This window comes from Rhea americana, unplaced genomic scaffold (genome assembly GCF_003343005.1).
Source record: "Rhea americana isolate MKP2758 unplaced genomic scaffold, rheAme1 scaffold_9, whole genome shotgun sequence".
Lineage (NCBI taxonomy): Eukaryota > Metazoa > Chordata > Aves > Rheiformes > Rheidae > Rhea > Rhea americana.
In genome coordinates, this window is record NW_028187088.1 from 125,995 (window position 1) to 150,261 (window position 24,267).

Sequence of the window (24,267 nt, forward strand, 5' to 3'; positions counted from 1 at the left end):
GGAGGAAACTATCTACCTACAAATTCTTAAGTTTGTTCTTCATTTCTGTGGTCCTACAAGCCAGATGAATCAATGGTTGTTTTTAGTATAACTGGTAAWTTTTAGAGAGATGCAGGAAAGTCTGAACAGCTTATGAAAGCAGGAGATAGATGAACAAATACAATGAGTTCAGTCTTGGGAGCTGTGCTATCTGTTCAAGTTTTTACCAGGATTGACCTCAGCTCAATTAGTGAAGTGGCATGRCATCTCTCGCTGTCTTACTGTGCAAGTTTACAGGCTGAATGGCAATAATATAGGCCTGTTAACTCAGACTGGCAAGTGTCTTGTCAGGAAAATAGTTGGATATATGATTTAWACCAGAAGTTCTTAATCTTTTGGGGACTGCTGGTTGACTGACAGGGAAGTCTCATGAATCACATGTGAAAATAAAGTCAAAAAAGTTTTTCACACTGTCTGGATTCTCACTTAAGCTTGAGCAGAGGCTCTCTTGATGAAGAGCACCATGTGAAAGCGATTTCTATTACAATTTATTTCAATATCCTGCATTTASTGCCAATAAGACTGTTCTAGACCATCAAGCAACTCTTACTATATTTCATAAGAAAGAGACAGAAAAATAGTCATTACCACCAAGTCTTACCTAATAAAGGTGTAAGGCACCAGCATGAAATATCTGCAGGCAGCAATCTGAGAGATTCAGTRCACAAACTGGGTCCCTCAGTCCACAGTTTTTTAGAATAGTAGAGCTGCTATTTAAAAAAAGTGGAGAGCGATGATATTTTTCAGTCATGTTTAATACATTAATACCCAGAGACCAACAAGGTTCCTCCAACAGCTGCATCTGCATAACATTAACAGTTATACAAATACATYATCTGTTGTATTTTTCCCAGAAAAAGCTCATATCCCTTAATAGGCAGAACAGATACAGAAAAAGGTAGAATAATCCAAATCTTAACATGACATTTGTAGCAGACACGTTGGTTCTAGCTAGGTAAGAGGGGGAAAACAGGTGAGACAGGCAGGGCAGGAGACGGGAGTGGGGTATTCTCTCTTCTGGTTACAGTAATCTTACAGTAATCTGGCTACAGCAGTCAGACGGAGGTGGAGATCATTCACCCAGTGTCTGGCCCCTGCCACACAAGCCATGTGTCCCTCAGCAGACATAGTAGGGCAGCTCCAACTTGAGTTCTGCCACATGGAGAGAAGATGCTGCCTGGCTCTCCCCCATCACCCAAAACACACATAATTTATTCGTTGTTTAGCAGTGAAGAGGCTTCATCTGAAGATGGCTAGAAGGAACTCCTAAAGCAACACTTACTCAGCTGCATTTGACCATATGTAGTGTGAATAATGAAAAATGGAAGAAAAGTAGGAAGATGTAGCCCTATCTGCAGCCTCTGATCCTTCTCAAAAGGCAATTTATCAAGCTCTTGTGTTTTGTCACAGTGATTAGCTTTGCACTAAGCTTCAAATATACCTCTGCTTGCATGTCAATATATGCATTTCTCAAATAGAATTGTTGAATGTTTAAGACTGGAAGAGTTTCTGGCAAGGAAAGTTATTTGCTCCAGGTCATGACCCTGACATCTCCCCTTCCCCCTCTCTCTCCTTCCCCCCCCCCCCCCCCAATCAAGCAAATAAGCATAAACAGGAATGTCACATTTTAGCAGATTCAGCAGTGGTCAGAGCAAACACACACTTACCTTCCCTTTTACAGTCTCGGTTGATGTGGGCAGCCGCCTATAATCAGATTCTTCATCTACAGTACTCTGTTGCAATAGAGAAACAAATTAAGGAAAGCAGTCATAAATGAAAAGAGCCGAGAGAGAGAGAGAACACYGTACTACTGGTTACATACAAAATGGAATTTTATCTTTCTAAGCTACCAAGAGAACTGTGCCAGTTGTTTCCCTTTGCTAATTTTAGCCTTTAGTTCTGCAGACCTTCATGCAAAAGTACAAGTTTTATTCGCATGCATCTGGTGCACAGTTTTGATTCTGCTCCTCTGATGCCCTGTTATGACCTAGGATACAGTGTAGGATCTTGCATTTGTCTCTATAAATACCTTGTTATTCTATGTTAAATCCAGACTGTTCAGTCCCTGAGATAGTAGTATTCCTCAATAAAGGTGTGTGTGTGGGGGGGAAGTCTTCCAACCATATCTTTCCTCTCCACCTCTTTCCAAAGAGGAAAGAAAAAAAAAAAAAATCTTTTCTAGAAGCAAAATCTTCCAGAGGTTTATAATTTTCAACATATTTCCACAGAAGCACAAAGGTAATAACTATCTTACTGCCTAATCCAATACTTAGATATTAGAAAAATTTTATTACAAAGTGTTTCRTTGTTATTTTCAACAATGTTGAACAACATTGTTATTTTCAATTTTTCGCAGAAGGGAAGGCTAATTACGAGGGACAAATCAAACAAACACATCAGAGAAAACTTCCCTTGCTCCCAAGTTAAGGGATCACAAACAATTATTTACAGTGAAGCCTGACACTGCATCTTTGGCTGTGAGCTCCCGTCTGCTTTTTGCGGAAGACCGAAGGAAGACGACAGTTATGTGCAAATCAGCATGCACAGTCCACTCTGCCTCCACAGTAATATACGTGTCAGAAAAGAAGAAACGAGATGCTACAGAATTGCTTGCAGCTCATCTCGGCTGCAAGTGTCCTTCCACCACAGCACCTCCTGTGCAATGCAATTTTCTTCTCCTACCAGACAAGCTTCATACCTGACGTTGCAATCCAGAGAGTTGCTCTTTAAGCAGTTCTTTCCTCAGTGCATTAACAGTTGCTATGAAGAGACATTCACAAATCTGAAAGGGCTCCTTATAACTTGGTAACAAGCAGCTAGATATTACAGTGTCTTTAAACATCACTACTGCCTATCACAAAAAATTTTTGCCCTGGATTAGTTACCTACAAGAGTTTTTACAGGAAACAGTTTTGAAAGTGTATTTTATTTTGCAAGTTGCACCATACAGGAAACACTGGATACTTTTCCTCCCTGTGGTTACATCTCTCTTATTTTGCTATGAAGGAGAGAAAGCTTCCCTATCTAAGTATCAAGGTGCAGCAGTTCCTTATGGAAATGGAGGATTCTATTACGACTTTTTGAAAGAAGAGTATTTTTCTCTCCAGTTTGATATCCTGTTATGAAGTTTTAAGGTAGATGAGCTTTATTTTATACTTTGAACCTAGAAGCATTCTTTGTTAAAGTTGGACAACATAAGGGCCTGCCTGTTGTGGCTTCTAGCCTGACACAAGCCTTATTGCAGCATGTGCCTCACACCTAACATTTTTTACTGCTATAGGAAGGGTTGGGAAGAGGACATTTCATTAATGCTGTTACTCAGTGCAAAAGCCAGAACAAAAATCCAACCCTCARTGGCTTATTCAGCTTTCAGTGGATTAAGACTGTAGCAATCACTAGCAAGTCACGATCAGACATCTGAAAGGTAGGATGAGCTGTGCCAGGTGACTTTAGTTGAGCAGCACCTTTCTTGGCCATCAGGTTCCCTGATTTCTCAGCTGTTATCATGAGGGTARGGAGGGGAATGTAAGTGGGGAGGAGAATGTAAGGGAACGGGATGAAAGAAGACAAATAAACAAACAAAAAAATCCAGACAAATCAACCCCCAGGCTCTAGTCAGAAAAGACCTRGCTGTTTTTCCCTGGAGAAAAAAGGAAAAAGGAGAAGGAGAGAGGGAGGGAAAAAAAAAAAAAAGAGGCATTTTGCCTACCAAGAACAGCAGTACACATTGCCTTGAAAAATGCAGCCTTGAGGCCAAATGCTCAGTGGGCATAATCAGTCAAAACAGTTTCCACTCAGCAACAGACACTCCAGACTTTGGAAAAGAAAAAGCCACATATACTAGAATCAAACAATTGCATTCTTTAATTGTCCAAGCTTTTRGTGATAAGAAACAGGTAAGCAGTATGAAATTTCAATGCTTCCTTGCACTCATGCATACACAGGCATCACAGTGGTACAATGGATTTCTACCAGAGAGATCAGCCTGACACCCCACAGTTATTCAGGAGCACATAGCAAACAAACAGCAAGCAGAAGGCAGGAAGCCCAGGGAAGAAGGGAAACTGGCAGGAGTGAGATGGGCTATTCAGATGCAGGAACAGTATCTCCAGTGAGGAAGTGCCACCTATGGAGTCATTAATCCTTCCTCCTCCTACTGCGGACGATGTTAGGAGGYTTTACAGGTTTGATCCAGCCTAACTCCCACTCAGCAGGATCCCATCTGATTCAGAGCCCAGATGCCATAGTTGCAGACCTCTTAAAAACTTCTACAGAGCATTTTACCACAGGGTGACTTGAAGGTCAGTCCTGTTCCCCCTTGCCACAGTTAAACAACAAAGGATTTGTCTATTCAAAAGTAAATAGATATATGCTGGCACGTGCCAATAGTTACTCACTTTTCTGCTCTTCCATCTTTTCCTGAAGTAACTGGCAAGTGCTCGTTAAAGCTGTATTCATATCCTTGAGTTTTTGCTGCTCAGAAATGGCTTCCTCTAACCTGAATTTCAAGGATGCAGCTTCTTCACAGACAGAATAAAATGCCTCAACTTGCTCCTTTGCCTAAGCATAAAACAGAATTTAAGAAAAGGAAAAGTCAGCCTGGCTAGCATAAGGAGCCTCTATAGTTCATGTAAGTGAAACCAAAGTGCATCTGTTCTCTCTCAGGAAGTGATAAAGCTCCCTCTGAACTTCTGCATTTTCACATTGGGGTGGACTCTGTATGGGAGCTATTTTTGGCTTTCTTTCTTTTCTTTCTTTTTTCTTTTTTTTTCTTTTTTTTTTCTAAGCCACCACAAATATGCAATGCTGCCTCTTTCATCAGCAAACTGTTGTCACCACCCCCTCAAATTTTACTTCCTCTGCTGGTTCCATTTTTGCAATGAGGCACTCCATTCTGAACATGCGATTTCCTTTCCCAAGAGCAGCAATGCATTGTGTGTAGCTTTTTGCATCTGCTCGCCCCCCCCAGCCTTAAAAAAAAAGATAGAAGGAACTAGATGGTCCCTTACCTGTTTGTTGGCATCTTCGAGCTGCTTTTTAGCTTTTTYTAGATCTAAACCAAGAGCTTCTGCCTGGCCAGCAGCTTCTTCTTGCAACTGTTTGACAGTTTCTATCTCACGTTGTCTGCAGGGTGCGAGAGCACAAACCACAACCGTTACTGACATTTTAGAACAGGCATGCCTAGGAGATGGCACACACACCAATTGTTGAGACATGCATGAAGAACCATATTCAGCWGTTACATATCACAGCTCCCCAGAATCCAGCACTAGGGAATATTTTTTTTTCCTTGCCAAGCACAATTTAGCCTGGTAGGCAGGCAAGGCCTTTTCACAGTGGCTCTGCAAGTAGGAAGGGAATGGAAGGTTTCCGTGCTTTCTCTTTGACTGAACAGTGCAAGGGCTGTGCTGGTCCCAGCCAGCTGGGTATCATAGTTGAAAGGTTGCTCTTGCCCTCAAAGGGCAAGAGCTTAGTAGATCAAACTTTAGCAACAGTCAGATGATCATTTTGGCTCGTTATTTGGGAAAGCTAATGATAAGATATCAAGTCAACCAGTCTMGTAAAAATACCCTGTAGCTATTGCTGCAAGTACACAGCTTCACACGGTTAATCTCTCAGAAGCATAGAGAGCATTTTACTTGACAAGCACTTGACAAACAAGCAGATACCACATACAGAACTCATGCTAAAGATGATTGATAGCTTTCAAGCAATTCCTTGTTTTTACACACCACAGAAAYCCTTTCCTTGTTTATTTTCTAACTTAACCTTCATATGAATTCCTTCCTGTCACCACAACAAGCAGTGGSGATCCAGGACAGCAGCTTTAAGAAACAAGCTATCAGTATTTTTATCAGCTCTTTTCTGAATAAAGGAAGCAGAGATGGAAGGCTGACAGCAKGCTTATTAGCCACAAAAGCAGGAAAAAAATAGGCACGGGAGCAGTGTGACTGCTCAGCATCAGCTCTCAGGGATGCCAAGCCCTAGGAAGCTGCTCATATCCTCACCCCAGGTAAAGACATATATGCAGATATAAATATTTGGCMAAGGATGGTAGAAGAATAACGCTATGAATAAGCCTGGCTTGTACAAAAACAGCAAGTTCAGATTAATGGTTCCGCCAGAGCCAGTTTGCCTAACTCCTTACCTGAATGTCTGAGGAGATAGAGAAGGGAGAGAGGAAAGGCAGAAGTTTAAGTCTGTTTGCTTTTAGTGACATATTTATAAAGTCAAAATGCATAATAGGAATCACATGGTAATAAACCAAAATTTAAAACTATATTTTCATATTTAATGAGATGACCCACTGAAGTCATGCCATTAAGAAGCTAAGATAGTACATTGACTTGAACTAGCAAACATCTCCAAAAGCAAGAATGCTTGCAGGCCTGTATTTTAGAGGTCTCTGGTTTCACATGCAACTAGCAGTTTAACAGTTGCACCTGTCAGATAAGTAGGGAGGGTTTTTTTGTTGTTTTATTTTTTTTTCTTTTTAACTGCTTAGTTTGTGGTCTCCCTGSTGTTTCTAAGAGACATCTCCAATATCATACGTTACTACATACACAAATCTTAAATCCCACGCAATGTAATGTTATACTAAAAGCAGATCTGGGCCCCAAGACAGCAGATAATTTTCTTTGAGAAGCGAAGTCTTCAGAATTCAGTGATCTTTGCTCTTCAAGCCATTAAAAAGCAAAGAGCTTTGATGAGGTACCTGGAAGAGAGCTCTTTCCTCAAGAGAAGTTGCTCCGTCTTTGTTCGCCTCAGGTTGCCTGCCATTCTAATAAAATCCTTATCTAGGGATTCTTTGCATTTTTCTAAGAGACGAAGTTTCTGGACCCAAAGCTCTCTTTTTTCTTCTAGCTCTTGCTTGAGAATCTGTGAAGTTTTGAAATTGAATTGCGACATAGTTAGATCACAGAACTAGGCACAGGGCAGAACAGAGCCAGTTACATGACGAGAATTTCCTAGCTCCATCCTTTAGTATAGCCGTCCACATCTGACACTACCTATAGCACAACGCTGTAACGAAGGTGGTGGACCCCACAGTATTTTGCAAATCTACTTGCACAGCCTTTGGTTGGGGGAAGGGCAGGAGAGAAAGGGAGGGAGATGAGGAAATGTACTGTTTGATAAGAAAGATCTTACAGAGGAGAAACAAGGTTTTGTTTCACACAGAACAGTATTTTGTTCAATTTAATAGGTTAGTGAAACTACCTAAGCTTTATACCCATACCCTTCTAACTCCTGACMCTGTCTGGATGCAGGGAGAGACAGGCCAGATTCCTGCCAAGCATTGCTACTTTTTAAAGTTAAATGGAGCAATATGTAACAGTTATCACATTCAAAACTTAAGTCTTGTGTACACTAGTTTGATTTGACAAGCAGTTTCCACTTTTTTTTTTTCTTTTTTTTTTTTTTCCTCCAAAAAAGTGGCTTCCAAATCAGAAGCCATTCCCAGTCTTTCTTTCCAGGGAAAAGCTAGGGAATGTAGACAGTCCTCTTCCTGTTTGTCCCTTCTGAAACAAACATACTTAACAAATGTTTATAGTAAGTAGGTACTAAAAAGACAGGCAAAGACATAGCACACAAAGGATTCTTTACAACTTGCCCCAGAAAGCCTCCAACACAAGTTGCCCAGATATGGTAACAAAAATTTATTTCAGAAGGTGAAATTTCTAATAATGCTCAACTTGCAGGAAGCCCTAAAACTGTCAGTTTAAAATTCTATGATCCTTTTCCTCAGAGTGCGCCTCTAAGTCCATTGGCACTGATGTGAGTTTGGAATTACAGAGGTGATGGTGGGGAAGATGAAAAACCCATGCTTCAGTTGTTTTCCTGCATATCTAGCAGATGAAATGTACCCAAAAGCGACTCCAGCAACAAAGATTTTCAGTTTCCCCCCTACAAAAACAGAGGTAAAAGGGGAAGATCGGAAAAACGAGGTCTTCAGAAACAAAGGACGCAGTGTTACTTAAAAGTGACTTGCAGCACGCAGCACTGAGAAAGAGGAATCCAGTTATCTTTCTCTGATCTTGTTCAACTGAACAAGCAGTTTGGAGAGCTCAGCTTTTAATAAGCACTTAAGAGTGAAAGAGATGGGCAGGTAGGAAAAATGTTCAAATTTCTAGGATATTTCACTAGTTCAGAGGGGGAAAAACCTCTCTCCTACAGATATGGACCACCTTACCAGTTTGCAAGTTCTCACCCAACGCTGCTTGTTAGCTAGGCACAGAGAAGGGCAGCATGTTAAGTATCACATTACAAAAGGTATCCGAGCAATTCCTTTAGATAGGTTTACTGCAGTGTCATTGGATGTGAACGTGTGCAAATGCCTGCATCCTGAAGATCAGTTTCTCAGCTAGAACAAGCAACCCTTGCTGTTAGCAATGGTATAGTTTTGAGAGATAAGCTTATCAGGGCACATGCGCATTGTGGCAAATTCATGTCTTCCAACAGGAGAAGAGTGAGAAGGGTGCTCTCACCCTTTATATATACACACTTAAGTACACACACAAAGACATACTTAAAGTTTACTGCGTATAATATAGAATATGGTTTTAAATACACTTAAACATACTAAAACCCAGCAAAAATTGTCCAATGTATATTGCACAGGAATCTGAGGAGGATAAAAAAGTGTTCAGGCTTCCAGTGACAGAGTAAGGTTTGAGATTTAAGTTTTTTGTAGAAAATGCATTAAAAAAAAAAAAAAAGAGAGAGTGGAAGAAGCTACTCTGATTCAGCTTTTTTAATTTACTGTTCAGCTCTGTATACTGTGTTTTCCATATACCTGTCTTGTTCCAGCTAGGTGAAGACAATACATTAAATCACCTTCTGGCCCCAAGGGTTCCAGTAGCACGTGGCCTTTGATTTTTAAATCATTTTGTTCATCCTTATTAGCCTCTACTAGTTCAGTTGTTTATTGCATTACTGTCTAGGATCCAGAACATGATTTAATTGCCAGCATGAACTCTAACACCCATACCAAAAGTAYGTAGCTTCACATGTTTAAAGGGAACAACATCTCAGCATGGATGGTGAATTAACAAGTATCTTTTGGCCATAAAAACTTTGAAGGAGGAAACTTTTAAGATTGAAAGGTTGCGAGCACAAGCCAGCAGTTTCCTGGATTCTATCCAGAGTCATTCTGGGGTGAAGAGGCCAAGAAATTCTTGCACCTTTTCAAGGGGAAGTTTTCATGATTTACACTAAAACAAACAACCCCCCACCCCACCCCAACATAACCAGGTGTTTGCTGCAATACTCCAGTGATTCCCTCTGCCTGCCCAAGAAGAATGAAGAGTCAACTGCAATATTTTTCAAAATAAGAGGAAAAGAAAATTAATACTCTGCTTAAAAAGCAGACAGCTTACAGCAGTGTGTGCTATGGCATCTTCTGCTATTACACAAATGGGATGAATTTGGGTTTGAGACTATTAAGGTTTCTAAAGACAGTGTTAATTTACAGTGCAGTAGAGTTTTCCATAGTAGTATTCCTAAAAGCAGATTAGTAGGAAGGAACAAGTTAGAGAGAAGTTACCCCCAACAAGACAAGCATTTAAGAAACTGCTGTTGCACAGGAGGGGAGGGACAAGAGCAAGAGGTGAGTCTTGTCCACAGACTGCTGCTGCTACTGCATACAGAAGTTATTCTTGCCACACAGATACTTTGAGCTCAAGTCTTAATTCTCAAGCTCCACAAGAGATATGAGGAATATTAGAAATATTATAAAAGATTAAATTGTAAAATATGTATCTGTAGAAACCTTTCATGAGGAGTGTCCACTAGAAGCAGAATACTGCCTTTCCAAAGAAACCAAACTCTGATGGTTATAAAGCATCCTTCCTCCTCATCACGATGGTGAAACCATCCACTGCTTACTCACAGTTTTAAATAATAATAAAAAAGCTTTATAACTCACACAGCATAGTGTTGCCATCTACTACTTATACTGCTTGCTTCATTTATCCTTTCCTTTGAGCCTAATTTTAGCAAAGTGATATTTTGCACAAGGTAAGTCAGGAAAAGCACAGCATTCAGGTGAAAAGCTGTCATTTCTCTACTTCCCCTGAAAGCACTTACAACAGAAGATACTTATTTCTCTCCTCATAGTCATATCTGACCCCAAGTGGTCTGTTGTGACCTCAAATAGTACATATAGCATGCAACAGTAAGACACACCTCACATTTTCTGCACAGGCCCATAATTTCACAGAATAGAGTCAGAGAAATAGAATTACTTACTCCAAGCTTTCGCTCCCAAGCCTGCTGTATGTTCACATCAGGATCTTCCACCCATTGTAAAGAAGCCATGACAAGCTCCTCTGGTTCAGTGGCTTCTTCTTGCTGGAAAAAAAGAAAACCCAAACTGTAGCATTTCAAGTACTAGCCTGGTGTAAAGATGCCTGGGTTACACAGAGGGAGTGATAGCATTAAAGTAGGCACCAAGTGACCCTGGTAGAGTATGTATATCCCTGAAAAAAAGATAAGCTATTCTCATTTTTTCCAAAATGAGAAAAGCTGATCAAATAATCTTGGAAAAGATTTAATTAAAAGCCTGATGAAAAGAACATAGCCTTATTCACATATGATACGCTACTGACCAGATTTTGTATAATAGCTTTAAATTTTTCTCCTGCGTGTTCAGGTCCTTGAAGTAAGAACAGCACTTCACGGTCCAGTGTTTCATCCAGACATGTCCATTCAGTCTTGGTAAGCTTTGGAAAGAGAAGAGAGTCAGTTAGGTTATTCTGACATCTCTTTACTACAGAACTACATCAGTGACATTTAGATTTCTTTGAAGAATCCCTGCATTGTATTTACCAGAAGGTCAGAGCTACTGCAAACTTGAAGCTTGTAAAGACTTTTGAAAAGCATCATACCACGAGGATTAAAAAAAGAAACAAATAAACAAAAAAAAATCCCTCCAAAACAACCTCCCCCCTCCAAAAAGGACAAGCCAAGCCACTAAATGATCCGATATAAATTTTCATGTCAGAAGCAAGCAAGTGATAGTCAAACATCCGCTAACTTTATTCAGAAGCGGTAATACCAAGAGAAGCCCATATTTGCTTTCCAGGTAAAGGTGGAATCTTGCTTCTCGCTAGAGCATTTGAGAATTTGAGAAGTARCAGCTATTATTGCAATACAGGCTGCTGTGCAAACTGCAGCAGGAGACTGTGTAGTGCTTTTGAAATAGAGCTGCCTGGCCATTTTTTTCCCTGATTTCTGGGCCTGTATTTTCAGTCCTTTAGTAGATTTTTTTTATTCTAAGTACTACCTCTTCTTTGCAAATATTGTACAAGCACACCAAATACTAAAGCAAGTAGCAGCATGCCAACTTGATTCTTACAAGAAAAGGCACTGCAAAAGGCACTGCAATAAGTTTTCTTTGTCACCAGCTCTGCTGAACATTTTGCATCTGAAGGGAAGACAATAATATAAGGAAAGACAGAACAAGACTCCATGAAGTATTTTAGGAAAGTAGCCATGCAGGAGTAAGATATTAAAAATAGTTGTTTATCAATAGTTCCCTACTGAAATACTGAGAAGTTAGGAGAATAGTAAATCAGAGACCAAAGTTCCATTGCTCAGTGAAGTGTGTCTGAAGTGATCAAAAACACAGGCCCTAAAGGGAGCCAAGCCACCTGCCAGGTGTCTCCTGTGTCACCTGCAGGACACTACAACTACAAACCAACAGGCTCAGTTGCAGCACTAAATTTTGTCAGCTTGTGCCTGGGCTTAGCAGTGTCTGTCCTTATCTCTTTTGAGTAGCTATCTAGAGATCACAGGAGGAAAAAAAAAAAAAAAAAAGGACATGACTGGAAGAGACCAGAGTTTCCATTACTCCTGCTGAGGTGCAAGGTAATGCTACCTATAGAGASACACTTATCAGAGTTTCTGAAGAATAGATTAGATGACAGAGACTCAGCCACCCTCTGAGGGAGATCAGTCTAGTGGTTAGTTGCCTCTTTTACTAGATTAGGCTCAAGAAAAAAAGCAACTTTTCCTCCTGCAACTAGAAATAATTGTGTCCACTGCAGGCAGCACAAAAAGTAGAACATTACTTTCTTCTGTAACAGCCTTTTACATATTTGACATATTTGAAGATTCTCATCTCTCCTATCTGTCTGTTCTTCTGTCAGCTAAATGACTCCAGCTCTCTCAGCTATATTTTTTAAGATGTTTTATGTGCTTTTCTCTGGACCATGTCCAGTGTGCACAGAACAATATTGTAATCTTCACATTCTACAACTGCCATACTAGGACAAAAGGATCCAGATCCCAAGGTTATCTAACAGTCTTCAGGGAATGAGCTTTATTCTTCATTTACTGTTGCGAGAGAACTGAGATAAGATTCTGTAAGATTTGATTCATACCTCAGAAGATTGAGCAAGTTCCAGCTCACAGTGCAGTGAATTTGTTCCTTCAGCAATACTGCTGTTAAGTTTATACATCAATGGGAAGCTCAGACCATTTCTAAAAGAAGTTGAAAACAATAAAGAAAAAAAAAACAGAAAAATACATCAGCTTTTTTTGCCTTTTGATTAATTGTGTTTTCTGGGACTTGCTCAAAATACTCACGAGATCAGCTCCTGCTGCATGTGTTGCATGTTCTCCAGTAGCTTATTTTTTTCTGCTCGCAAAGTCTAAAACATACATCAGACCTTGTTAGAGAGTTAGTTTCTGTGCAGAATAAGCAGAGGATATGCATGTCTTCCTCTCACAGAATCACAAGCTAAATTCAGTCCTATACCTCTATTATTGAAGAACATTCCACAATGGTTGACTTCAGTTCTTTGATGTCTTGCTCCTTCTGCAAAGGTTATGGAACAAAAGATTAAATAAAAAATCTGACATAATAACAGAAACAGTAGAGATTATCTTGAAGAATTTTTCAAGAAGGTAAAGTAGTTAAATACTGTATGAAAAAAAAAAAAAAAGGGAAAAAAAAACAGCCCCCCCCACATACACACATTTAAAGCACATAAGCTAATTTATGATGACTAAGATGCTTTGTAGCTACTGTACTATACTACTATAGTCAATCCTACACCACAATAGTAAGTTGTGCATTTGAGGTTTGAGCAGCAATTCATTTGCTGGCACTTTGGCAGCTCTGTTTTCGGCTGGTGGGGGGTGAGGGGAGATAGGAAGAAAAGTGCAGAAAATGAGAAGGGGAAAGCACATTTTTAGCATGAAGTGTAACCATGTAAGATAAAAATAGTTGCAAATTTGAAGTAATACAGAGTCAATTGTCTCACATAYTGACTAAAAGAAAACACTTGGAAGACATTTTCTTATGTAACTCCTGGAATTAAGGGGACAGGACAATTCTTCCTAGATGCCATGTTTTATCTTTTACTCTCCGAGGTTCTGTACCAGCAGTAGCAGATTAAACTAGACAGAAGAACTTCAGTTTTGGCAGAAATTCTGGACTGTATCCTGTCTGGATACAGTTTTAATGTTTTAATGCTAAATGACCCCGAAAATAAATTGCACTGTGTTCCTGAACAACTTCACTTTCATAAATTTTCATGATTATAGGCACAGAAGATAGGGGCCTGCAGATAGAACATCATCTAACAGAAAGGTTGATAGAGAGCATTTCACACCTCACAGTAAGACTGAGGAACTAGTAGAAGTAATAGCTTTCTTCGCTCTGCAAAATAGCGATCATGTTAAGCCATCATGGTAGAAGATACTGCACAGACAACCAGGACATTCCTCAGAGAAAATATGAGCCTACAGTAGGAGCTCTTGCTCTCTTCCCTTTTATGACTTCTTCCACCTCTTCCTCTTTAAGAATATTTGAGGTTTTTGAAAAAGGTGAAGTACCCAGAAAAATATTAGGCAGTAGTAAGGTCATAGAGCAAAGTTCCAACTTTTCCCTGGCAAAGGTGAATGAGCTCTGGTGCTGAAAATTAACAGAATAAAGACAAGTACAAGGAGTTTTGAGTGCTTTCCATCCTTATGCATCTTTTGCAGTTTTGGGCCAAGAAAAGAAGGGTTATCACATTAATTTCCAGTGTCAGTCTTATCCATCAAGATCTATGGAAGTTATTTAAGCTTACGAGTAAACCCTGACCCTAATGCCAACAAGCAAAATCAGTTTTCCAGACCAGTTCACTCAAAATTATGCAAACTAGTTGCTTTCACCTACAAGCACATGCAATGTAGCAGATTGTAAATCAAAATTCCTATCTAGTCAGTAGGCTTGATGACCCTTTCTTTAAAGGGAAAGATACTACAGAGGCCAGAGAAATTTGGAATCATTCAAGGAGGAGAAATTGCAATTTACTCAAAAATATTAATTCCTTTGTACTCTGAGGCTACTTCTGGCAAAATCTGTAAAAAATGTCAGCTACAATATTTATCAGGATTGGATTGAATTACACTGAAGTTTGGTTATCTTGTCACTGTCAAATTCAAGCTGCAGTCACTGTTAGGCTCTCTACAAAAGTGATATATTTCACCAGCTGAGTTAGAGCATCTTCTGCTAAACACAAACTTCATTAGCTCTTGCATTATTCATGAGACTGGAGAAGGCAAAAGTCTACAGTTGAAAACAACATCAGAAATGTACCTAGGAAAAGCTTAAGTAATTGCATCTCAGTATTGAGAAAGGTTAGATTTGTGTTTCTGTGCGATTCTGGATCACCATGTCTAGTCAGACACAAATAGTAAGCAACCTAACTGAAGGACATGATGCGTGTGTGGGGAAAACACCAAAAAAACCCCTTTTACAGGTATAGTTTTCTATCAGTCTTTTAAGGAACTAATCTTTAGAAGTTTCTATGCATTTTTCTGAACTCTACAGGTTTGTTACAGTTGGTACTTTTTTTTGGGGGGGGGGGAGAGGAGGGGGTGGAAGCAAAATCCTGAAACCCTTAATTATGTTGACTCACACCCAGTTCCTCAAGTAGATCTCGCCTACTTTGAAGCCATTTATAGGATCAGGTTCTGTCATGTAAGAACATCAGAAAAAAAAAAAAAAAAMCAGCACCACAGTAGCCAGCTGCATTGCTTTTCAGCAAAGTGTCCCTTATTCAGTAGTGTCAGATAAGACAATAATAAAATAAAGCAACTAACCTGGACCAGGCTTGCCTCTTTATTCATCACAGTGCTCTCATAGATGTGTGCTTGGATCTGAAGAGTGAAGAAATTAAAGAGTCTTCTAGTCATCTGCATGTACAGTGGTAGAAGTCTGTTCCTTTATCTTACTCGGAAGGGAAAAAGGGCATCATGATCCCTTGTTTTGAAAGGTCAGCTTATTTTCTGAATACCTTGCATACATGCTTCAGAGTTAAAATCACGCACCCAGTTAAAAGTGAAAGAAGAGTTTCAGTTCCAACAGCCATATTTGTCTTTTCTATCTAGGCTTATGGTTTCAGCAACAGCAGCCAAAGTGTTATTTTCTAATCTATTTCTTGAAGTTGTAGGGAAAATATTTCCTAAAAATGTAATACAGAGGGAAGAATGAAAGTTGGATTGCTTATATTAGCTTGGTTTCTAGGCTCCAGATATCAGTTTTCCTAATCAAAGCCATCATGCTGGTTAAGCTATGATCACACTCTTGTTCTTCAGTACAGACTAGTTCAGGGTTGTCTACCTAACAGAGGTGGAATTTCCCCTCTGGTAGACCCAAGTAAATCGCAAGCTGTTTTTTTTTTTTTTTTTTTTTTTTTTCCTCCTAAAGTTAAAATGCTTACTTGAAGCTCTGCTGCAGTTTTAGACAACTCCAAAATCTTCTTTTGAAGTCCATCAATGTCCAGGCTGTTCCTAATATTCTGAACAAGATAATAGTGTATTTAGGCGCAGATATTGACAGCTTCTTGTAGAAGAAACTAGGAATAATGACAATTCACCCCTAAAGCAGTGCCAGCATTTATGTACAAACAAAACTTTCTTGTCCTACTTTCTGTTTTTATACTTTTCAAAGCTAAGGTCTGATGCTGCAAAGGTTGGCACTGCCACAGCCTCAGGGCTGTCTCACAAATGCTTTGGACAAGAAGAATTGTATGATAATTTTTATGTGGTGGCATTTATGAATGTGCAGTTTTCTCTAGATGACCCTGCTTGAGTAGGGGGGTTGGACTAGATGATCTCCAGAGGCCCCTTCCAACCTCAACCATTCTATTATTCTGTAAACTTTAGTTCATCTACAATACACATTTTCATATCCAAGCAACTCCTCGAAGTCAGAGACAGAAAGTAGGAACTTGCAGGATAACATGAGCTCCATCTTAAGGCATATCTCCACTGGAAACAAGCTTTTGGTTGAAAAGTAATATCTTAAGCACGGAATTAACTCAGTAACACCAGCATCTCCAACAGAATTCTAACGAGTCCATTTTCTATTCAGGTGAACAGAACTTTTCCCATTGAAATGATTTCTCCCTCAGTTTTCATTTCTTCAGTCCACTGGTTGAATTAAGTAAACAAAACAAAGAACAAAACTACTCCCTCCCACGCACAATTAGATCTGGAAAACTAAAGGAAAGCTTTTAGATCTGCAGTAGAAGAACTATTTTTTAGAAGTATACAGCTGATCAATAGCAATTCAGATTTGTGAGTTTGTTTTTTTTTAGAAAGGCTAATCATGAATATGGTAAGCATGCAATAAGCAATGATTACGATACTATATGATAACAGATTCAAGATTCTGTTATATACTAGTTTCATTAGCAGTATTTCCTCCAAGACTCCTAGCTCAGTACTAATRGATCGATCTGAATGGAGAAGCCCCCATCCAGCTATCACATTTCTTTGGAGTTAAAGTTCTATACAGAACTCCTCGTTTGGTTCTTAGAGAAGGSAAATGGAAACCTCAACTAAAAAGACAAAAGTATTAGATGAAGACTGTTTCCATACAGAGTATATAGACAGAGCTATGTTAACTAGAAATATCTGGAGTTTATCTATTGAGCTTTGAAGGGAGTATGGGGGAAAGCTATTTTGTTTCTGTCCCTCTCATCCCCTCAATGTCCAATCCTTGCTTGCCAATCAAATGGAAAGTCTGAAGTACAGTGGAACTTCAGATATAAAGTTTCATGACAAGTTGTTCTCATAAAACATTTTGTTAACCTAATTAGCAGCTCAGGCTTCAAAAAAATCACACAAACTTTTCATTTCTTAATTGTGAGCTTTTAGCTAGACAGGGACATGTATTTGCAAAGCAGTGATTTATTTTACCTCTTCCTGAAGAGATGTCATTTTGATCACAAGAGACTGATTTTCTTTTTCCTTGTAAATTAAAAAGAGAGAGAGAGATCAGTCATCATGTTTGAAAAACAACAATTCTTAAGACATCTGCACAAATAATACTTCTAACATTTTTTTTCTAGCATGTCAAGTTCAACATTTAAAGCCAAACTAATCCAAAAAGCAGAAGAGTGCAAACACATTCAGGTCCCAGTATGAAGCTGTAGTGGTCCCTTTTTATTGTGTTAGAGAGCACAGCAGAATGAGGAGTGCTGTGACTGGTGCAGCTCATGAACCCTTACTGATACTACACTTGCTAAATTCAAGGTTGACTTTAAAACTTCAAATCTGAGCAAAACTCAAACCACTAGAAGATTGGAGGAATGTATTTAAGATTAAAGTATGCATGGCTAGTAAAGTTCATATCTGAGTCAGGGCAGCTTTGGAAAGCCTATATGCCACACTATGCTATTTCCATCAGACCAAATAATAATAATAAAATAATGATATTCCCACATAGTGTCTCTATAGCTTGGGAAACAGTGAGCAACTTGTAAGCAGAGCTATGAAACTTCCTAGTATTAACTCATCTCCTGCCACCCTCAAACTCCTTCTTTTATGCACAAAACTCCTGTAGTGATTTGTGTAATCAAAGACAAAAAGATTGTACATGCACTGGAACAGGTTAGCAAGAAAATCCTGTGTTCTTACTCTCTAGGGAAAAAGGTTTCTCTGTTGTTGTTGTGTTTGTTTTAATATCCATGATCAATAGTGCACAGGGGCATGGAACACCAGTATACAGCTATGACAAGTAGATACAATCAGCGCGAACAAGGCGTGTGGCAACAGCGCAAACCTGTTCTTCTGAGAGCTTGTGTTCAGCTGTCTAGCAACACCTGCTAAAGCTGCAGCCACAACATCAGTGTTGTTATCACACTACTTAACACATGTTACAGTCACATTGGCTTTGCTACCTAGGCATCTAGGGTGCAATTCAGATATTTTCATGTAGTAGCTTGCACCCTCTTAGACACTCCAAAGTATGCTGCCTGACTTCCAGCTGTCAGTCCAGAATGAACAGGTTTCCAACAGGTCTTTGTCATATCCATTAGCCCATGTGGATCTCTCCAATAGCCTGGGATATTTCAAAACAAATTTCTTTCTCTGGGCATCTGAACTGAGCCTCCTGTCTTCTTTGCTCTGCAAAGGCCACGTGCAACCTCAAACTCCTAGCAGGACATCACAACTTCAAAATAGATGAGGCTTGATGTCACCAGTGTGAAAGTTGTCATCTTTAAGTTTAATTATATGCAAGATGATTAAAAGTGCCAGTCTACTGTGACTACACTGTAACTGATAATAATTTGAAGAGATTTCTGTGAAAAAACTAATTGCATCACATTAAAAAAAATATATTTTCAAACTAATTACACTTCAAATTCACTTTACAAACCTCAATATTTACCAGGTACTGCTGTTTTTTTATGGGTTGATTGGTCATATCACTATTATAGCAAAGTGCAAGAAGTTGTGCAACTTAAGCTAAGAAGTAAGATCACCTACTAGCTGTTTATTCTGACACAGAATCTCCTGTCTCTTTTCTTCAGAGAAGTTCAGGTTGTTTCTTGCTTCTTCCAGTTCTTCTTCCAGCAACCTGACTTTCAGAACAGAGTGCTGGATACTATGGGGAGGGAAAGGAATCCAGGGAAACCACAACAAGTTACTGTTGGTCATTAGATAGGCTCAAAATACAAGAACAGTATTTTCAGAAGTCTTCAGGGACTCGTTCTTTGGCACAGGGACTCAACAGAAGAGCAATAATCAAGTCCATCATTTTTGTGTGGAAAGAAGAGCTCGTGGACTTGCCCTCTTCTTATTGCATCACCCCCTTTCTCTCTCTAAATAGTGCATGGAGTCCCTAGCAAAGATAACACCTATCAAATCCTTTCACTTTGTACTTACCTAACAATTATGTGTTTAATGGTTAAATATATCTGGTTGCCCAAACACACACACAGAACTTTACTGTACTTTATTGTTAATAGTTATGGAAGTCATTTCAGTTCAGTTTTCAGGAATCAGCTCTGCATCATTTTATCATTATCCTCATCTGATACTCCAAGTCTCTGCATGTTTTCCCAATGCAGCAAGACTTTTGTTACTGCTAGCTCTACACAGAGCTGAGACCACAGGGTCTGACACACATGCACATGTCCCACATTAAGACAGGAGTTTTTCTGCCCAGCTAGCCTCCCCTGAATAGACTAGGAATGGTTTGACAGTTGACAAAACTCCATCACATTTGAATTATTTGAGTCAGATAAGAACTATGAACTCACTGTAAAAATAGTTGTGTACTCATGGCATTGATGAGTACACAACTCATCAAGCTGCAACCATACTAAGCCATATATGCAGACAATTCACTCCAGTTCCTCAAGGGACTAGCAAAATAGCTCTTACATGCTCATTTTCCCACTGCTTGGCAAGAGTGTTTGACCTAGGACTGGAACCTTTCCAGTGTTTAGCTGTTCTCTTGTTATATTAGGCCTCGCTCTTTGGCTTTAGTTGGATTCAGCTTTACCCTAGGAATAGTTTATGTGCACCCACAGAGCCTTAGGCAGCAAGAACCAGACTTTTGAACCAGTCAAATGACTTCTTTTTTTAAATAACCAAGAGGTACAGAGCAGATGGTCTGGCCACAGCATTAAGTCATGAAACTTGCTGCCCAAAGTATTAGTGAGGCTAGAAAAATAAAGCAAGATTAGCCTGCTCCATAGAAGATAGGTCTGTCCATGACCATTACACAGACCAGGTGCACCAAGGTCTCCCACCTTTTTATTTGTTGATGTAGATCCTCATTATCTACCATTAACTTATTGTTGGCCTCATCCACAGCTTCCAGTGTCAGCTTCAATTTGTTGTTTTCTTCCTGAAGCTTCTGGTTGTTGTACTGCAGGTCTGCGACACAGGTTATCAAATCAGAAGTCTCCCTGTTTCAGTAGCAAAGCCAGAAAAGATAAAAATAGGTGATCACTTCTAACTTAGGCTTTTAAAAATCTTGATGCCATGTTGCTTTGACAAGAGTGGTAAGCAGATAGCTTACACATGACTGGTAACGCCACGAGGCAAGCATCAAGGTTGGATGACTACAAGACAATACCTTAAGCCTTTGTTAATCTCCTCTTAGGCTATCATCAATACAATAAATTAGCTCCAAGTCCTGGATCCCTTCTCTTCCCCTGAACCACTCCTTACCTACACTCTCAGCTAAAACAACAATTAACCTTTCTGAAATTCTTAGAAATGAGAGGAAAGCTTCAGAAGGAAGATCATTGACTATGTATAAAACATGAAAGTTATCTTTGAAATTTCTGGTGCCCTTAAAGGCTTTGCTATTACCAAATCCAAAATCATAGCCAAGATTATAAAAAGAAATGACCAAACAAAATTAAGAACCAGAAATTCAGGAGACAGTGTCTTCTATTTTCAGATACCTAAGAAACTGGGGGAAGAAGGGCAGGGAGAATACTTAAAGAGGAAAAGAAACCAAGAACAAAACTCTGACCATAGCGAATTAACAAGACAAATCAACACAGAATGACCAAGTAAGGTCATTCTTACCATCAGTAAGGTAAGTTATCAGCATGTTTTTACTGCTGAGCAGAAGCTGTGAGGAAGARCTTGATAGCATCAAGAGTTGGTGCACATTGAGGTCAACAACAGAAATCCTGCCAAGATAGTTTTCTGAAATAATTACTCAACAGCAATTCCCAGAATAACAAAAGCTAGAAGTACTAACATCTGAGAAAGCACTACTTGAGTATACTTACATGTCTCCTCTAGATGCATCACCCCCAAAGGCCTCCAAGCTTCCCGATGTAACATTCATTGGGACAGACATCCTCTTTGCTGAAAGAAATTTTTCTGGCTATAGTTTAAGAAAGTGGAGTTTTTGCCTCAATAAAACCAGAACAAAAATAAYCTGCACCTTCAGAGATATTTTTATGTACTTTAAATTCCAGATCTTCCACGCTTGCTGTTGGTTCCTCTGTAGCATCATCTCCCCTGAAAGAAAGCAAGCAAGAAGATTCATAAAACTAGTATGGTATTGGATTACCTACAAACTTTTTGTATTGAAAAGTCAAAAAATATACTGTGATCAAAATRTCTTGATGCCATCTTTGTTGGAAACGTAAGCCACAAGAATAGTTTCTGCTCTCTTGCTTTGATAGAAACTTTTATGAGATAGATTGATAAAAAGCTATTACCATTTTCTCTTACAGTCTTCAATCCACTCTTTCATGATGGCATGATATGTTTCCAGGTCTATGGAGACATCTCTTTGATCTGGGTCAAGCATGTGGCACAGCTCTTCAAGGCCACTGTCTTCCGATCCCCGACTAGTTGTATGTCTCAGGTAATCAACAATTTTGGAAACAGCTACTTTTCCTAGGATAGATATAGGTGTCTAAGTACCAGATTTTGAAGTCTAGCAGGACACCAAGAAAATAAACTATGAAAAAGCATGCTACTGATCTGCACTATGGCATATTCAATTGCCTTGTAGACAAGCAAATGATCACTGAAGTTCTAGTGTGATTTGGAATAATTTAGAGCTTTTATTTGTTTTTTTTTGTTTTTATTTTTTTCCCTAATGTGAGAGAGTGAAAGTCTAGTACATTTGTTTTATTGAATTCATTTTTTTTTTTTTAATACCTCTTTTGCTATGCTACTACTTTCAGGCCTCTCATCATAAGATGAAGGCAAACCCTTTGACTGACAGTTTCTTATTCTAGACAGTTATACACCTCCTCCCCTCCTTAATAAAAACAAACAAACAAAACAAAAACACTCGCAGATTTAGTCATATTTGATGGGGGAACTTGGAAGAGTAATCTCTTGTTCTGAAGTCTCCTGAAGTTCATTTTTTTAAAACAGGAAAATGCCTAAAAGAAATGAACAATCGTTTCTAACAAGGCTGATAGGAAGAAGTGTGATACTTCTCTACTTTCTCTTCACTAGAATAGAATGAAGATCAGGTGGAGGAAAGGCCTATGGAAAAAGAGGCAGGCACCATGCAAAAGAGATACAAAGCTTTACTTAGTATCTGCCACATGTACAGCTGACGAGCTATGGTAGCTACTCAGTCTAAGGATATCACAGATTGCCACCTCTCAAACCACAACACGATCCGAGCCTTGCAAATGCATCAAGAGGAAAAAGAACAATAAAAAGCCACTGGCAAACCTGTATGCTCTATGTCACATGCACAGAAGATAGTAGTCAGTAAGTCTTCTTCACAGATCAGGCTTACTTCATACATATCATCAGCTTTGTACCCCAGGGACTGTTTCCATCCTATGGAGATTAAGCTTGTTACTGTCCAGTAACAGTAAGTTTGTTACTTTATTCATTCAGAGCAACTTTCACACATCACTGCTTCTTACAACAGTATCTTTTGCCTAATAGCACAAGTGGGCATGATCTACTAACATCTATGTATCATTCAAGCAGTAAGAACACAAAATAGAACTCTTACTGCTAAATATTGCAAGGAACTGTCTGTAGTTGGAACCTCAGAGTTTGGGAACTGGTATATGCATCTACTTCTACACATAGATGGCTGGAAATACTGAACMTTCTTCTGCATAAAGTAAACATTATATAAACAGAATTGTGAGAAGCCAGCACTCTCTTCCCTCCCCCTAAGATAAATTGGGGAAAAATAATTATAAGCAGATTAAATGTTTTAGAAAAAAAAAAAAAAAAAAAAAGCAAGCATTCAAACACCAGAAAACCCCAAACTCACATACCTTTCTACATTAAAAAAGTAAAAACAACTAAAAAATACCCAAAACACACACTCCTCTTAAAAACAGGAATTGTTAAATTTGAAAATGTGTTTTGACTCAGGTCTTTACTGTCTCACTTTCTAAACTGGCATAAAAATGTTCAGGAAAAGATTAAGGTTCTACACAGCTCTTTTTGCAGTCTGATTAGATTGGAGTGATTCCAAAACATACTGCAATTACTTTTAGTAGTAAGGAAATTCAGCCATGTAGGCTGAATATTCTGAAGTTTGTTGAATTGAGAGGTTATTATTTCCAATATTTTACCTCTTTCATCCAAAGATAGTCTCTTCGGCACAGGAGACTGGATTACAGCACTTTCCGACTTTTTATCAGATATCAAAAAATGTAAGTTTGGACTTGATGTAAGGTATTTCTGTTCATGAGGCACATCTTTACATTCAATACTTGATAAAACACACAACTGGTTCTGGGCACTAGCCTCTCTGGTTCTGAAGAGGGATGGAGAACTGTTCTCAATCTGACATATTGGCATCCATGGCTTGCTGGTCTTCTCTTCACTTTTAATGATTGAATAGGTAGTATTCACAGAACAGCAGTCAGAAATACGCCTGAAACAAGGTGACAGCATCTGCAAGTCTGGAGAGAAGACACTGTCAATACTGGGACTTAYGAAATGTGAAGTAGTATTATTATGGCTTCTGAAAGTTCTTTTCTTTAGTATTTCTTCTAGATTTTTTTTGATATTACACTGTGGACTGTCAAAGTTCCGGGACTGAAATTTTGGTATCTGCAAAGCAGGATTAGAGACTTGGTCCATCATTTGGATAGATTTGATCTTTCTGCAAATACTGTCCACTGGATTATGATGCCGTTTGTTAGCTCCATGTTCTGAAGACATTATCAACTTCTTTCTCTTGCAAAATGCCTGACAGKAACAGAGAGAAGACAAGATTCAGGAAGAGTAGCATAAGTGCATTCTTTGTACTAATTTGTCTGTTCAGTGGACAATTTAGAACTTCAGTATCAAGTTATTTGGAAAAAAAAAAAACTGTAGAACTCCTGTACCAATTGACTAACTTCTTAGATTAAAAGAAGTGCTAAGCAGCATTACCCAGCCCAACTTACCTCAAATTAGCTTTTTTCTTTTTTCTTTTTTTTTTTTTTTAATAAAAACTGCACGTGTGTGTATAGGTTATTACTTTCA

The 24,267-nt window shown here is 38.9% G+C and overlaps 1 protein-coding gene across 5 annotated transcripts in view; it reads right to left on the reverse strand.

Annotated features, from left to right (window-relative positions):
- The window catches only part of IRAG2 (inositol 1,4,5-triphosphate receptor associated 2), a 39,689-nt gene extending 15,713 nt beyond the window's left edge, over nucleotides 1–23,976 (reverse strand). Inside the window, exons 1-21 of one of the 5 annotated variants that reach the window (XM_085323968.1) lie at nucleotides 23,367–23,976; nucleotides 22,498–22,608; nucleotides 21,519–21,699; nucleotides 21,239–21,315; nucleotides 21,081–21,159; nucleotides 20,082–20,240; nucleotides 18,811–18,928; nucleotides 17,239–17,289; nucleotides 15,756–15,833; nucleotides 15,136–15,192; nucleotides 12,800–12,859; nucleotides 12,628–12,692; nucleotides 12,423–12,522; nucleotides 10,647–10,760; nucleotides 10,288–10,389; nucleotides 6,755–6,918; nucleotides 5,049–5,163; nucleotides 4,437–4,599; nucleotides 2,738–2,799; nucleotides 1,707–1,772; nucleotides 641–749 (exon numbers count right to left, since the gene is read on the reverse strand). In XM_085323968.1, the coding sequence (XP_085180094.1) occupies nucleotides 641–749; nucleotides 1,707–1,772; nucleotides 2,738–2,799; nucleotides 4,437–4,599; nucleotides 5,049–5,163; nucleotides 6,755–6,918; nucleotides 10,288–10,389; nucleotides 10,647–10,760; nucleotides 12,423–12,522; nucleotides 12,628–12,692; nucleotides 12,800–12,859; nucleotides 15,136–15,192; nucleotides 15,756–15,833; nucleotides 17,239–17,289; nucleotides 18,811–18,928; nucleotides 20,082–20,240; nucleotides 21,081–21,159; nucleotides 21,239–21,315; nucleotides 21,519–21,699; nucleotides 22,498–22,608; nucleotides 23,367–23,961 (2,626 nt within the window). In that variant the 5' untranslated portion in view covers nucleotides 23,962–23,976. Of the gene's footprint in view, nucleotides 1–640; nucleotides 750–1,706; nucleotides 1,773–2,737; nucleotides 2,800–4,436; nucleotides 4,600–5,048; nucleotides 5,421–6,754; nucleotides 6,919–10,287; nucleotides 10,390–10,628; nucleotides 10,761–12,422; nucleotides 12,523–12,627; nucleotides 12,693–12,799; nucleotides 12,860–15,135; nucleotides 15,193–15,755; nucleotides 15,834–17,238; nucleotides 17,290–18,810; nucleotides 18,929–20,081; nucleotides 20,241–21,080; nucleotides 21,160–21,238; nucleotides 21,316–21,518; nucleotides 21,700–22,497; nucleotides 22,609–23,366 lie in introns of those variants that run through there. The other 4 variants (XM_085323967.1, XM_085323970.1, XM_085323969.1 and 1 more) reach the window with 4 other exon arrangements.
- Nucleotides 23,977–24,267: the final 291 nt, after the last annotated feature.